Source organism: Lucilia sericata, unplaced genomic scaffold (assembly GCF_015586225.1).
Source record: "Lucilia sericata isolate MDLA Ls3-8-SP2 unplaced genomic scaffold, ASM1558622v1 Contig000493F_arrow, whole genome shotgun sequence".
In the NCBI taxonomy this organism is placed as follows: domain Eukaryota; kingdom Metazoa; phylum Arthropoda; class Insecta; order Diptera; family Calliphoridae; genus Lucilia; species Lucilia sericata.
The window spans coordinates 133,573-150,853 of NW_023994507.1; the positions used below are offsets into that span (position 1 = coordinate 133,573).

Below are 17,281 nucleotides of genomic sequence, written 5' to 3' on the forward strand. Positions count from 1 at the left end.
CTTGAAGCATACTGCAGTCATCACTGAGTCGGAATGAGATTTTTATACCAAATTCCTCAATGAATATGTCACCACCAACTTCATTCGTTGTCTTGGATCCGTTTTTAAACACACGGAAGCAATTATTTAGTAGAAGAAGAGATTCTTGAGACTCCGTAGAAATTTAATATTGGAATTGTCTCAGTATAGGTTCCGGAATGCAATAATATACCTATATTAAGGATTTTTTGGTACTGTTTTGTTCTTGAAATGAAATATGTATGTTTTCAAACTTATCGAAAATTGATAAATTCCTGGAGATAAAAAACTATTTAGATCAATAGTCAATAATCGTTACTAATATATGTATGTATAACGCTCTCATTAATGGCTTCATTTAAAATAATAAAAAAACCCACATCAGAAACCTCAATTGATGAACATAAAAACAACATTTGCTAATTAATTTCTTTATTGGCTCATTCACCCAACTATTCTATAATAAAAATGGCATTAAACATCTAAAATACAAATTGCCGACCGACTCCCAATCATCATTTAAAATGGTAACAAATGACAATAAACGACTTAGCCTATTTAGTTATATAAGTCTTGGAACAAGATATTTTGTAAAAAATAGAAAGTAAACTGTAAAATAATCCGGTTAAAGCTCAGGTTTATATATTTCTTCAAATCAAATAAAGAGTTCCGTTTCAAATTAAGTTCAAGGCTAGAATGCAGCAGAATGTTGTTGTAGTCTTTACTTGTTTGTGTGTGTGAGTATAACAAATATTTATTTTCTTATTTCATTTAATTTCTTTTCTTTTGAAATAGAAAAAACACACACATTCATACAAAAGTTGTTGCAAATATAAATGGAAAAACTAGTGTATAAATAAGAAAAACAAAATAAATAAAATAACGTCGAAGAAAAATTATACCAGTGACATATATTTTAACAGTAACACTCTTATTATAAACAATATAAATATCTTTGCTTCATTTTCCATTCATACACTAAAAATATTAAAATTAGTAAAAACTTAAATATTTTGGTCTAAGGTCCCTAACCGAGAAACGACTTAGATCCGTCTGCTTTGAGTTGGGCTCAACCGAAAGAACTCAATATTAAACCGGCGAAGACTGAAATCCATCTTTCCACAAGAAAAACAAACATTGCTAAGTATATTGAAGCCTCGTTCCTGGACAAGAAGAAATCGGTGACCAAATACTTCATTTTCCATTCATACACTAAAAGTATTTAAAATAGTAAAAAGTTAAATATTTTGGTCTAAGACCCTAACCGAAAAACGACTTAGATCCGTCTGCTTTGAGTTGGGCTCAACCGTATCACTACTGGGCGCTATATAGACATGAAATAGGGCCTTGATCCTACTATGACACATTGGCTTTATAATAGTGTAATTATACCAATTCTAACTTAGGTTTCAATAATCTGGTGGACCAAATGGACCAAATATTAAACTGCTATAAGGAGTTCAGCTGCTTGGGTATATGTCAACCAAGACTCAGGATCATTGATCATGGGATGTGACTGATCGCATACCAGACACAGAATATTTCGCAAACACTGATAGAATGTCATGGTCAAGCGAAACATTAGAGTCAATACCTGTAGGAATCCTTTGCTACATGGAACCAGAAACAGAAATATACTACAGTTAACTTAATCATAACACTAGCTACCCGGCAGAAATCCGAGTCATTTCCGATTTGAATAAATATTTACCGACAGCCATAGGCAGTTAGGGCGATATGAGGTGATACAATTAAATCCGTATTGGATTGTATAACCGTATTGGATTGTATGATAGCTTCAACCAAACATTCTCTCAGAAGTAAGGTTTACATTATACTGCTATCAGGCCACTCGGGAATAGTCGACATCGAAAGAGCGAATATACTAGATTTAAAGGGAAGGGAGCTTGAGGTAGTTAAGCTGACAAACCCAAAACCATTTAACGCAACGAGGTGAAAATTTAAAATCTTGGGGGGGAGAATACCATAGGGCCCCATGGAATAATCAAACTGTGCATAGAACAACACAGATCCTCTTCACAATGTGGAAGTCTGAGGTTAATATGATTGTACGTATTCTGAGTAGACGCACAGTATTATGGGCACAACTATACAAAGTTAGAAGTGCGAATTCAGACAAATGTAGAGAATGAAGAGAAGACAGTGAAACGTTGTGAGGCTTTCGTTGAAATAAGGTCCAAATATGTTGAGAGTAATATTATTCCGGACATAACATCCCTCACTATCACTAACGAGAACAGGACGAGAATCCTCTTCACAATGAAGAAGAGAGAGGCTAATATGATTGTACGTATTCTGAGTGGACACACAGTATTACGAGCACAGTTATACAAAGTTGGAAGTGCGGATTCAGACAAATGTAGAGAATGAAGAGAAGACAGTGAAACATTGTCAGGCTTTCGTTGAAATTGGGTCCAAATATTTTGAGAGTAATATTATTCCAGACATAATATCCCTCACTAACACTGATTGGAAAATTCCTAGGAATTACGTCTAGGAAACCGAGTTTCTGAACATAGGACGATAATAACTACATTCAGTGAACACTATATAAAGTTTTTGTGGAGCGCACAACAGGTTTAATGGAGGCCTAAGTTTCTTTGAATTTGATGTAGTATACATTCTCCAGTCGGCCTAATTATTTTGTTAAATATGACTTTCATAGTTTATTGTCAATAAATGTTTCAAAATCGTTCATTAATGTAATAAATAGTAATTGTCGAAAGAATTGATCTAAAAAGACATAAAATTTAATCTATAGGATCGCCATCCGAAATTCCCTTTAAATTTGCCTGTTTTTTTTTTTCAACAGCCTATAGACCAGACTTTGTCTCGTTCGACTATTATTTGGATTTATCAGAACGTTTGGTATAGTACTATACTACTTCATTTTTATAAGATTAAGTAGTAATCGAATACCCCGAAAAAAGAGAATCTACAGTTATTTCCAACTAACATTTTACTGTGAGTGTTTAGATAAATCTCTCAAAGGCTTATACATGCGTATACGAATATACCAGCATACAACGATGAACATAAATATAAATTGTCATCATAATTATCCACATATACAGCAAGTATCTACTACAACGACTACCACTTTTTCAAGTAAAATGCAACTTACCAAGTTACCATCAACCAGTAATCGTTTGTACAGCCCATGATATATAAGACTCCTAAGATCATAAACAATATTACTTACAACATCTTTCACTTCATCAGCGTCATCATAGACGTCGTCGTTTTTGTTGTCTTTTTGTTTTTTCTTCTTTTCCAAAAGATTTTGCTGCTCTTGGCATAAAGTGGAGACAGACAATTTATCTTTTCATATGAGTATTTTCTGGTAAAAGATGACAAACTATCTTTGGCATTACTGCTCTCCATCTCTAGTATATATTGTTGTACATTTCTTTATTCTTTCTTTGGAGATTATGACCTGTAATCCATCATACATAAATGTCTTTCTTGTATTTTATACTCTGCACGAAAGTGCTGCACACATCGCATCGCATCTCATTGTGTGTTTTTGTGGAAGACGTACGACTGACTCCAAGAGTATGATTTAGTGGGATTTGTTTTCGTTTTTAGTTTGGTTTGGTTCGGTTTGGTTTTGAATTGTTTTATTCGTTTTAAAGTTAGACTTTGGAATTGTTGTGGAAATGAAAGCTTGCATGTGGCTATTGTTGATGTCGTCTGGTCAATAGAGGTGTTTTTTCATTTGTTTCATTTATGGCATGGAATACTTACAATGATTTAAATGGTCACTTAGTCAATCAACAAACTACTTTATGTTGAAAGATAAAATTGAAATTATGATAAATGTTCGAATTGATCATTTTGTACACGTTTAATATTAACAATAATAATAATAAAATGAAAATTTTAAAAAATGAAGTTTAACAAAAACAAAGATATTCGCTACAAATGTATGAAAACAATATGATCAATGGAGATCAGCAAATAACCGCTACACTTTAAGAAATGTATTGTTTGAAACAATAAATTATATTAATAACTATGATGTAAACAGAAATAAAACATAATATTTTAATACTACAAAGGAGAAGTGATACATAGTTCAGCAAATTCAAATTTAATTTAGTAATATTTCTCATGCATACATGAGAGGATGTATTGTCGAGTTGTAAAACCCATGGGAGGAAGTTTCACCGAATTGATTCCATAAAGAAAGAATTGTGATAGAATCTGAATCCACTTATAAATCCCAGTCAAAGAAATGACTAATTCCCTTTATAAAACCTAGTTTCAGTCCCAAAATTTCCCCCCGTTCGTCATCATTTACAGTTCCTCGGCTTCTTCGTATAACATGCAGTAGTCTGGTATATTACTGTCACATTTACTGATAAAAGCCCTGATCGAGCAATACCCCGTTAAGATCAATGTCGGAATTCTTAGACTGCGTTTATTCAGTCCTGTAAATATGTTGGTAGTCATCACATTAAATATTGGCCATTAGGTCTTTAACCGATAATAGTGGCAGATAGATGGTCTCAATCTATTTCCCTATCATCAATTTCAAGATTCGTACATAATCTAGCAATCTCATTACAATGCACACTGCAGAGTCCCTGCAGCCAACACAGCCATATAGTAAATATTCTCATAATGTACCGAATGTAACGTATGATATGACTATGCTCTGAGAACAGTTTGACTGTCGACATGAATTGTCACAACTGATCCTAAATCTACTTGATTCAGTATCAGTTCCGTCGCTTTCCAGATCGGTAGGATCTCTGCTTGGAAACACTACATTCCTCAGGGAGTCTTTAGGAACTTTTTACATCGACTAAGCCGGCACATGTGCCAGTATCCTTTATTAATCATCTTTCCATAACTGTGCTTCTTGAGATATCCAGAATATATAAGTAAACCTAAGTAAGAATAGGTTTAATAACAGATGTGTAAATCCAATTTACCATATCTGGTTGCAGACCATAATTCTTTCCCGTAGAATTCTTGCATGTGTAGTAGGCATTGATCATTCTTTCCTGAATATTTTAATTCCTATCAAGGAAAATCACTAAATACTTAGTCCATCTAGATAAACTTAAGTAGTTCGAAACCATCTTACATTGGCAGTCTGAAGTTGCCTACCTTATACCATCTGTTTAATAATACCAGTTCAGTTTTCCCATGTTTAACACCCACTTCTTTTGCTTTCGCAAATATCAAGCAATCTCCTAGTGCAATCTATATGATGTCACTGATCGTGGATAGGAATTCCGTTTGTTTCTTCTATATTCCCTGTAAGAGTATAGTCCCTACTTTTCAACCGGTGCTTAATACAACTTACCACCTCATGCAGTTTACTTTCAAAAGATTTTCGCATCGCTAACGAAGTGGGTATCAATATTTTTTCTAAAATGTAGGTATATTAGTCTCTCAAGTGTCTCCACGAGAAAAGAAGATAGGCTGATAAGTCCAAAATCCTTTGGCTTTGAGTGTCCATGGGTATAATAATAACCCTCCACATCTTTGATAAATATGCATTACTAAGGCGTCTCCCATAAATAATAACCAGCAGAAAAAGGGGCCTCAGGTAAGTCCCTTAGGTTAGGTTGATAGAATTATGTATACTACATCAAATCTGAAAAAATACACCTAGGCCACTATCGGTCCTGTTGTGCTCTCCTTTTCATGAAAAATTTTTCACTCAATATATTATTTTTCAATGTTCAGAAACTCAGTTTCCTTGACGTAATTCCTAAGAATTTTTCAATCAGTGTTAGTCAGGAATAATATCACTTCCAAGATACTTCGATCTAACTTCGACGAATGCCTGACAGTGGCAAATACATGCTCTACATTCGTCTCATTTTGAGGAGATTTCTCGTCTTGCTCTCATCAGGGTCACCCTATAAGACCATTGTGGTTCTACCTAGCGTTTCATTATTCCAAGAGGCCTTATGGAATTCTCTCACCCATATTTTTAATTCAGCTTTTGTTGCGTCGAAAGGTTTTGCGTTCGTCAGGTTAACTACCTCGAGCTCCCTTCTCTTTAAAGCTATAACATTCGCCCTTTCGACTACTCCCGAGTGGCCTGGTACCCATATGATGGAAATCCTATCTATGGAAGAATATTCAGTTAAAGCTTTCTTGCAATCAATCCAATACGGTCTTAGATCTAATTCTATCACCTGATATCGCCCTCTGGCTGTCGGTAAATATATTAAGCCCTGTGGGCGCCATATTTATTCTAATCGAATTTACACATTCCGTTATTGCTCGGACTTCTGCCTGAAAGCTTGTTTTATGATTAGGTAAACGGTGGTATATATCTGTTTCTGGGTCTTCAATAGAATAGAATCCTAGGCCTACTTTGTAAGTCCCTTAGTAGAGCAAGAAAAATGCCTTCCGTCACTGATGACTTGAAAGGGTGAAAAGAATTGTTCGCCTATTGTAACTTTTTCCTACAGCCTATCTCCTTTATATATCTGAACCACATCTTCATCACAACAGGAAATATCTGTTGCCATAAGTAGAGTTAGGGTTCCAAAACCAGTATTACCTTTAGATCCTTGGATAGTATTTGTTGGAATCTGTATAGCTTGTAGGCAATAGATTTACAGTACTGATGCCATGAAATAATTTTTGTTCTTTTGAAATTTTTTTTATACTTGTTGATGGACATTTTCTAGTTGTTCCAGTTAATTCCTTGACCTGTAAGATCAGTATGAATTCCTTAAAGTGAAACTTAAGAATGTGTAATTAAAACCACAACCAAATTTATCATATAAATGAGTCCTAATTGCAGAGCACATTAACTTCAGCCAACAAAAAATTTCTCTTGATTTCGAAAAAAGTGAAACCCAAAATATATACGTACTTACTTATAATATTTAACATATTTTAAATTGATCTTCATTTAAAGGCAAATACAATTTCGCATATAAATTTTGTTGATCGTAAAACAGGTTGTATTCACAACAGTGTTTTCCGCCAAAAACACCAAAAGCAAAAAAAAAAGTTTAAAAGAAAAGAGTAAAAGTTTATTCTATCTAAATTGTTATTCAAAAGTAAATAAATCCGCATAATCTAGTGCCATATTTCAATGTTAAAATCACAAGAAAGCAACAGTATACTACTATTTATATTGATACAATTGTGCTGTAGATCAAGTAAGATATAAAAAATAAACCGGCAACAGACTTACCAACAATGGGACAAACTGTCAGACAGTGAGACGTACTGATGAAAAAAAAAAACGTATAAAAATTTATGCAAACTTATAAAAAAAATACAAGTAAAAATAAATATATATAAGATCACGCGACACCAATGCATAATATTTGTAAACCACATACTTCAAGTCTTATTAATTCACTGCAAACACATACTTACTACAGGTTCGAATATGTACCCCGGTATGTTGTCAATGAATATTGTACTAGAAAGAAAAAAAATTCATACCAGTATGTACATTGTACAACAACAATTGAAAAAGTTGTTGCCCTATTTTAAACATCATTCATACTTGTAAAAATAATTCGTATTGAATACAATTGAAAAACCATCCAGTCAGTCTACCAATGTTGATCTAAATCGTTTGAACCAACCAACAAGTTATTGTAATTGTTGTCGCTTATACAGCGACTGTTGTTATTGTTGTGTAGTTAGAGTCGGCGGCACGCATCTGCCAATAAAATAAATATGTATGTAGATGTGTAAAAAGTCTCGAATGTCTGAAAGCATGTAATCGTTTTAATAAGTGTAAGTTTGATTTATTTTTTAAATGAAAAACCATCATATATCATGTGAAACTATCTTCAATATTTATCCTTTTAAAACTCGGTTATATACCCTGAGCTAGAGAATAAAAATTGACAAATTTGCCTAATTCAACGGAACGGACAATTATGCTCAAATCCGTTCAAAAAACTTTATTACAACACATGGAATAGACCATAAGTGTATCCCTACCAAAGTATTTATTAAATGTTCGAACCGGAATATTTCTCATATAGACATCAAATTTTGATGCGGAATACTTAGTTAGATTCAATAGGTGAGAATTCACAAAAATGTATCACAACGTCATCATTGATCCATGCAACAACTTGGACGATACAAGTTAAACAACGAGTGACACAATAAATATTATCATGTTCACCTCGGCTTATATTATTCACTAAGAATTTTATCCAATTAGAATTTCACTTGTAGACTTTTCTGAAATAGCTTTGACCGATGTCCAAGATAGCAGTCTTAATCCCTGACAAAGCAGAAATCGTTAACCCAATCTATGATCAGCTTAAAGTTATCAAGTCAGTCTTGACATCCAGTATAATAATTACCGACCTTCTGCGAGATAATCATTTCAAGGTATTTCTGAATTATCTAGTACCCCGAGAAGAAAGTCCAAGTTCTAGTAGTTCTTTTTTTTTGTTGTTGTCAGTCACCTAGTTTATATGTCCTATAGAATCTTCACCATGATACCGCTCATCTGGCTGAAGTTTCCTTTGTAAACATGCATCGATCTGTGGAGATTTTCAAGGTATTATTATCGGCAGATTATGACCCGTTCTTTAAGCTAACAATGAATTTTTAACCACGATGAAAAGTGGGGAAATAATATTCAAAATTTAATTTTGTATTCTACAATTTGTGTATCCTACGAGCACCAGTAGCACTAAGTCCAACTGCCGAGTTAAAGACCCATTGTTTTGCTATTAGCACATAAACAAAAAGTGATCATGTGAAATGAAATGGAAGAGTATTTTCTGCTATTTTGCAATAAATGAAGTTTGTACTTTTCCAACCAATTGGTGAGCTGGCTAGACGACCCACCACCAAACCTATACAGAATTATAGACTTCCCCGCGCATCAGTCTTTTAACCGACATCCTCTTCCCGAGACTTTCGGTTTAACCCACGCCACCATGTACACTCCAGGACAAGACAAATTCCGAAACTCTGCCCTGCGGGCTACCGGTTCCCGTGGTACTCTGGTTCGACCCCATGTCAAATCATTACAAGGAAAGGCCTAGGATATATTTGATAATCACCAGTTTGTTAGTCCCGGCAGTCTACAGGTACCGGTAGCAACCCTTTTCCCCAGAATCACACCAAGATTGGGTATATCATCAAGATAACATTTCCCCGGGGGAGCCGACAGAGTACAGTAATTAATGTCATCCTTGAGGAAATTCTAAGTGAACTCAAGGGATTACGGGCACAAATATACAAAATTGGACATGCGGATCCTGAGAAATATAGAGCATTTGGTGAGGTCAGTAAAACTCTGTAGTATTATTCCATATATAACATCCCTTACGAACACTGATTGGAAAATTCAGGCCCAATACTAGTATCATAATTTTCATTATCAATGATCTTGAGTTCTAGAGTTAGAGCCCGGAATAAATGAGAATATTTAAAAAGAGAAATGTTGGTAATTCTTAATTTTCTATAATATTGAACCTAGAAACATAAAATTAAACTTGTAGAGCACGGAGTAAATGAGAACCTATAAAAGGGTATTTTCTGGTACTTTTTCGTTCCATAAATAGTACTTTATGTGCATTCTATAATATTAAGCTTAGAAACATAATATTAAGTATATAGAGCCCGGAGAATCTAGAAAAGGGAACTCTTTGGTACTCTTTAAAGGGGAACTTTCTTGGTACTTTTTCATCATACACTTGGTATTTTTTATGACTATTGAACCTAGGATCATAAAATCAGACATATAGGATCGTGATGGAATGAAAATCTTTAAAAAGGAACTCTTTTGTACTTTTACGTTTTCCAATTGGTACTTTTTGAGTTTTGTATAATATTGAATATTGAATGAATATCTATAAAAGGAAACTTTTTGGTACTTTTGGTAGCGAAGCACACCGATTAGTGCTTCTTTAGTAAATAAAGAAATTTTCATTCACCTTTAGAGGATTAGTCCCTTAATTAAAATCAAAAAACATTACAATACCCCCAAATTGGTTTCAGGAATTTTTTATCAATCAATTCATTTTGTTATATTTAAAGTGAAATCTTTTAATTTCACTTAAAAACCAAATCAAAATTCCAAACATTTTAAACATTTACCATTTAACCAAGATCATCACTTTCTTATTCCTTTATCTTACCTGCAGGTTTCTTGTTAATTTATTTAGTGGTTAATTAAAAAAAAAGTAAAATTTTCTTTGGTTTAAAAAAAACCCATCTTCCTCCATCCCATAGAGATTTACAATCGTATGAAGATGGCTGGCAATGCACACACTGCTGGCACAAATATTTAGAGATTTGCAGTGATTTTTATATGGTGGGAACCGGAATTGAAAATAAAATATTTTTATTCGAATTTAATTTAGTTGTTCTGGTTTTTGTCAGCGCATATGTACAATGAACATACAGGCATACTACGTACATACATACTGATACATATGTGTAGAGTTGTTACTGAATCGAGTACCAGTGGAGTCGCTGTTGTGCCTTGCAACAACGGCAGTGTTTAAAATTTTTTTTATCATCTCCTTTTTTGATTTATTTGATGATTTTAAGAAACTAATTTAGGACATTGAAACATGTTTATCACTTTTTTTGTTTTTCGAGAAGACAAAACCAAGCGAAAGATGAAATGAAAGTTAAATGTTTACTTTTGTTTTTTAACTAGTCCACTTACCATTTTACACCTTTCCGTATTGTAAAATGGTTAAAATGAAATGACAACAACTAAAAATTGCAAAACATCATTTGAAGGCTTTTTCCCATACACAATAATAACTTTCTCACGATGCAATGAGATGTTTGCTTAATGTTTGACATATTAAGAACATTCTTGTAATATCCGTTTGACATTTAAGTGTCAACTGATGTAAGCATCTTTTTTGTGTGTAATAATTAAGAGAAAGTGTTTTCCTTGACATTAACTGGAATTTTACTAATTTACTTATTTTTAATTCAATCTTCTTTTTAGTTTGCCTTAGCCGATGATGTCGAAGTGGTCAAGGGTAACGAGGAAATGTCCGATCATGACAATGAAGTGGATCAAGTGGCCTTAGAAAGTGAGCACGATTCACAAAATCAAAAGGTTTTATATCAACATAACATCCAACAACAGCAACAACAACAGCAGCAGCAACAACAGGGTCCCGGTCCTGCCAGAAGTAAGAAAATGGCTTAAGAAACTTCCTTTCTTCCACTAGATATATTTTTAAAAGACTGCTTACCTACCCTCGTTAAATTTAGCTTCTTTAAATTATTTCATTACAGGCAATAACAAGGGTATTCCTTTAGCTTTAGGACAGCCATTTGGTCCACCACCACCTCCATCACAGTTGGCTTACCAGGGACCACCACCACCTTTGCCACCTCAACGACAAGCTCCACCACCGCCTCAGCCTCCACAACAACAGCAGGTGCATGTGCCACAATCACTACCCGACTTGAGTGTGGGTGCTTCGTCCACCAATGAAATATGGTCTTCGCCCGTACAGGATATGGCGAAAATAATTTCGCTCGATGTCAAGTGTGAAAAGAATGGCATGAAAGTTTTTGTACAATTCGACAAACCCTTCTACGGTATTGTCTTCTCCAAAGGCCACTACAGCAATATGAATTGTGTTCATTTACCATCGGGTTTAGGTCGTACTTCGGCCACCTTTGATATTGGTCTACACGAATGCGGTACATCGGGTAATACTGAAAATGGTCTCTATGGTTATGGTCATGAATCGGGTTCGGGTACTTATTTCGAAAACATTATTGTCATACAATACGATCCTCAGGTACAAGAAGTTTGGGATCAAGCCAGAAAATTACGTTGTACTTGGCACGACCAATATGAAAAGAGTGTTACCTTCCGTCCCTTCCCCGTCGATATGCTAGATGTTGTTAGGGCTGATTTTGCTGGCGATAATGTTGGCTGCTGGATGCAGATACAAGTAGGCAAGGGACCTTGGGCTTCTGAGGTCTCTGGTTTGGTTAAGATTGGTCAGACTATGACCATGGTGTTGGCCATTAAGGATGATGATTCTAAATTCGATATGTTGGTAAGAAATTGTGTGGCTCATGATGGTAAACGGGCACCCATACAGCTGGTAGATCAAAGAGGTTGTGTTACTAGACCCAAACTAATGTCACGTTTCACTAAGATTAAGAATTTCGGTGCCTCGGCTTCGGTATTGTCCTATGCTCATTTCCAAGCTTTCAAATTTCCCGACTCCATGGAGGTGCATTTCCAATGTACCATACAAATCTGTCGTTATCAGTGTCCTGATCAGTGTTCTGATCCTAACTTGCAAGAGGTTCATCACTTGCAGGTGGGACCAGAATCACAATATGGCCCACCACCGCCCCAACTACATGTGGATACTTATCATGTGGGCAGTTCCATAAGCAAAAGGCGTGATGAACGTCGTGTTCAACGTAGGGCTCGTGCCGTAGATAATGAACCCGAAGTGGGTCTCAATCGCATCATTAAAGTTGTCTCTTCCGGTGATCTAACATTTGCCATAGAGGAAAATGCCAATAGTAGTGCTGCCAGTGCAGCTGCCCAGACCATGGTCTTCCCCGCCCGGGAAGATGGTCTCATTTGTATGACTACACCCGGCTTTGCGATAACTTTGATTATTCTCTTAGGCATTCTAATAACTTCATGTCTCATTTCCGCCGTTCTCTATGTACGCTTAAGACCCTTCTCGACCATTACGAAAAAAGAACGCGCTGTAGCCTTTACGAATCCCCAACTAACAGGTACTTTACCTGTCATACAAATACCACCACCACCAGGGCATGGTACCCTGTCGAAAAATCGGACGCATACATAAATAGACTAGACAGTTTTTAGTACAAATATGAGACTTTTTATTGAAAAACAAAAGGGTATATTTAAAAAAAAGAAATATTAAAAAAACAGATATTAACAATAAACTGGGAGAAAAACAATTGAAGAATATGAAGAGCTCAACAACTGGGTTGTTGAGTATCGTCGTTATTAAAACCTTTTGGGAATTAGTCTATTTTTTTTTTTTGAATAATAAAACAAATAAAATGTTTATATTAAATAAGATAATTAATGTTTATAATGAGTTGAAGGCAATCAAATACAAAATAGAAATTATTCACAATAACCAAAAGTTTTATACTGTAGTTTGTTTGAAATATCTCTCATTCACAATAACAAATGCAATTTCGTTCCTTTCTTCTTTTTATGTTTGAAATTGACTATAAAAATTCTTTAAAATTTCCTTTTACAACTCATGGTAAATATTAAACTTTATTTTAGTATAAATATTTTGTTTTAAAGAAACTCTTCTTTAATTTTCAGTTCAGTTCTATACATAATTCTTCCAAGACTAGCCTAAGTTTTCGTTAAATTTTTTGTTTGTTTTTCAATTAAATTTTAATTACAAGCTTTAATAAATAGATGATGATGTTTTTTTTATTATTTTGTGTGTTCTTTTATATAAATATTTTTTAAACATAACCTCAACGAAACTTTTGGCTTTTCTTTTATTTACGAAGTATTTATATATAGTTTGGGTCTACTTTTATTAGTTTAACTTTCTCAAGGTGGTAGTCACTTTTAAGGGGCTTTCTGGCTCACTGTTCTTAACTTTGTTTTAACTTTACTTTAGCTCTTGATCTATTAGACTGTAAATCTATTTGTCTCTGTCTTAATCACTGTGCAAAGTATTAAATTAAGCCTATATTATTAATTAATTTTATTAAATTAAAAACAAACACACAATACATACAAACATACACCTCATATACACAAACGTACACAAACATCTACAAAGAAACACAAACACCAACCGAAAACATCACCCACAAACATAAATAAACACAAACACAAGTAAACGTTGTTCTGGTGCTAAGCCATATTTAAAAGTTCAAATCTTTTCCATAGAATTTGTATTTTTTCGCTTTTTTTTATAAACTGACTGTCTGTTTTGTTTTTACTTTAATTTAATTTATTTATTTATTTAATTTATTATTTATTTACTTATTTATTAAACAAGAAAATTCACTTCATGGTAGTCATTAAATATTTTAAGTTGTTTAAGTTTTACATCATATTTATTTTATATTTATTTTCTCTTTAAACGAAAAAAATATATATTATTATTATTATTCTGTTAAAAATTTCAAAATTTATTTATTTTTTAATATTAAGTTGATTTTATTTTAACTTTTGTTATAATTTAGACTGAGATCTTAATTTTTTCTAGACAATTTTTCGGTCTTTATTATTTAAGTTTATTTATTTTATTTCTTAACTTTAATTTATTTATTTATTTCATTCTTAATTTTTAAGCGAAACCAGAAAAGAAAACGCTAAAATCGTTTGATTTTTTGTATTAATCAAAAAAACAATTTTAATAAATAAAGAAACCATTTTAAAGAATTGAATATTAAAAGTGTGTTTTACTGTTGTTTTTTTTTTAAATAAGTTATATCATTGATTTAAAAAATAATACAAGATTAAAAGTATAAAATTGCTTTACAGTTTTTTTATCCATTCGACATCACTCCGAATTAAGAAATCTGAACCATACTTGGTCTTATTTATATTGGTTTACGATGTCGTTGGCCTATCCGAGAGCCAAAATTATGTTTTGAAAGCTAAAGAGTTTTTCCCAATTAAATAGTAATTCAAAACCTGGGAGTCTAAGTATTCATCTCAATGATTTCCCTTCAATATTTTACACTGGAAACAATACAGTCCTCCATAAGGAATATTAGGGGTTAGAGAATCTACATAATCTCGTTGTAACTTTACTTGAATGGGCTGTAAGAAGTACTGCCATTATTTAGCGATAATAACTGGGCAACTTCTGCGATAAACCCAAGAGCTACTGTCTATTTCATATGGTCCCAAGAAACACACTGTTTTAAGAATATTTAAGTTTCTAGTCCGACCTCCCCTATCGATGGAAACTCATCCTGTTTAGATTTTCATGGCCAGTTTCACTGAAAATTTGGACTATAAATAACCGCAGTCTTGTTTTTTGCACGAACAATACTTCGCCGTCTCTTTTTTGCTTCACTATCAGATACAAGAACTTCAAATGTTCTGTGAAATACTCTAGAGCGAATTATACATTTTAAAGCTTTACTACTACTTACAAGTTCCTATCGTCTTTTGTCAGGTTAGCCTTTTCAAGGCTAAATCTAGTATTTGTATATCCTACACCACTATAGTGGGGAGGGTATTATGCGTTTGTGCTAATGTTTGTAACACCCAAAAATATTGGTCCTACAACCACCTAAAATCATACCCATCGGCTCATAATCACTTTCTAAGCCGACTAAGCTATGATCGTCTGTGTGTCTATGTAAACCTTGTGCGCACGCTTTTAATGAAATCTGGCACATACTTTTCTCTTGGCCCAAGGACGAAGCCTGTGGTTGAAATCTGTCCATTCCCTACAAACGGTACCCCACAAATAGGGCTTTTCAGCGTTAAATGTTCTAGTTTTTTATAAGTCTAAATGTTATTGCCGGTTGTCGTTATGATGGGACAACATTAAGCCCTAGCCCCCATATAAAGTTCCCTCCAGAAAATGATATGAAGGTCAATAACACAGGCCTACGAATTTTTTACCCAGACACCGAAGTAATCTGGTATCATAATTTCTCCATCACATCTGGGATTCAAGATATCATCACTGGAAGTATGAAAAAACACCATTTTCGGTCCTTTTTCGAGACGTTAGGTAATTTGCCTTTACCGATATCGTTCAGATTTGTAGAAAGACTAATATGGTTCAATATTATAAAAAATTCAAAAAATACTCTTCGAAGAAGGAAAAAGTACTAAAAAGACCTCTTTTACATGTTCTTCTTTTGAAGAACGAAAAAGTACCAAGAAGTCCCCTTTTATAGGTTCTCACTTAATCCGGGTTCTAAATTATAGAAAATGTTAATGAAAATTCAAAAAGTACCTTAGAACGAAAAAGTAAAAAAAAATCAAAAATATCATATTTCTTGCTTCAATATTATACAAAATGTTAAAAGTAACTTTTGTAGAACGAAAAAGTACTCTTTTATATGTCCTCATTCGTGGTTGTAAACGGAAGTGAAGTTTTTACATCTCGGAAGTTCTGCAGAACCATGTATAAAAATTACCACCCGCTTGTAAGATACACAAAGGGGCGTTGATGAGTCGTCTCAAAGTATAATTGATTTTAAGATACCGTTTCTCAAAATTTTTTTTCTGGCGTCAATATTTGGTGAGCTGGATCAAAGGATATAAAGGTCCTTTATGGAGGTTTTTATAATTTTGTTCATATTTCTTTCAAAGGAATGATTTTGGTATCATACGAAAGGTCTTTGAGAGACGCTTCCAATAACATATCAAAGTAATGCGGATTCTAAATGCTTAATTTCATGTTTCTAGGTATAATATTTTAGAAAACTCAAAAAGTATCTTTTGTAGAACGATAAAGTACCAAAAAGTCCCCTTTTATAGTTTCTCATTTAATTCGGGCTCTACAAACTTAATTTCATGTTTCTAGCCAATAACAACACACTGCTTCTTTCATATTTGTTTTTCTTGCTTTGCTTTTTTTATAAACAAGTAATACAATAACAAAATTTACCGTATGGTTATGTGTTTTGATTTTGTTTGTTTATTGTTTTTGTCTGTGCATGAACAAAAAATCTCAATTTTTGATGAAATTTTCAGATTTTTGCTCATATCTTCCTTATTTATGAACCGATTTTAACTTGCGTTCTATTCAACCGTATGTCTGATAGAATTATTGAAGATTCGGATTCGGATCAGATATCTGGGGTCTTCTGAAAACTGATTTCAACATACAGACGGACATGGCTTAATCGTCTCCGCTATCTGTATATATATATGTATGTACTTTATATTTTTGAAAATACCGGCATTTTCGGAAACGGGATGGCATCCCTAATACATACATACTTGTTTGAATATTTAACATTGAACTGTTAAAAATTTACAATACCTCCTAAAGATATGCTACATGAATTTAACTTTTCTGCAAAATTTATACTTGGTACGTTTAGGCATTGCCAGATCAAACTGTTTAATATTATTTGCAATACTAATTGAATAAACTCCATCATCAGGCGCCTCAAAGTATGTATTTTAGAAAGGCTATTAGAAAACTACAAAATATGTACAGAAACACAAAATAGTTTTGCACACATTTTACTTATTATACACACTATCAAAATAGGTTACAGGGTATATTGAATTTGTCATTCCGTTTGTAACGCATCGAAATAGTAATCGTAA

The 17,281-nt window shown here is 33.5% G+C and overlaps 1 protein-coding gene across 1 annotated transcript in view; it reads left to right on the forward strand.

The window, feature by feature from the left end:
- The window catches only part of LOC119605524, a 32,776-nt gene extending 18,361 nt beyond the window's left edge, over window positions 1-14,415 (forward strand). The window contains exons 3-4 of the mRNA XM_037958694.1: window positions 10,979-11,168; window positions 11,251-14,415. Coding sequence (XP_037814622.1) covers window positions 10,979-11,168; window positions 11,251-12,830 — 1,770 coding nt within the window. The 3' untranslated portion in view covers window positions 12,831-14,415. The remainder of the gene's footprint in view (window positions 1-10,978; window positions 11,169-11,250) is intronic.
- The last annotated feature ends 2,866 nt before the right edge of the window (window positions 14,416-17,281 follow it).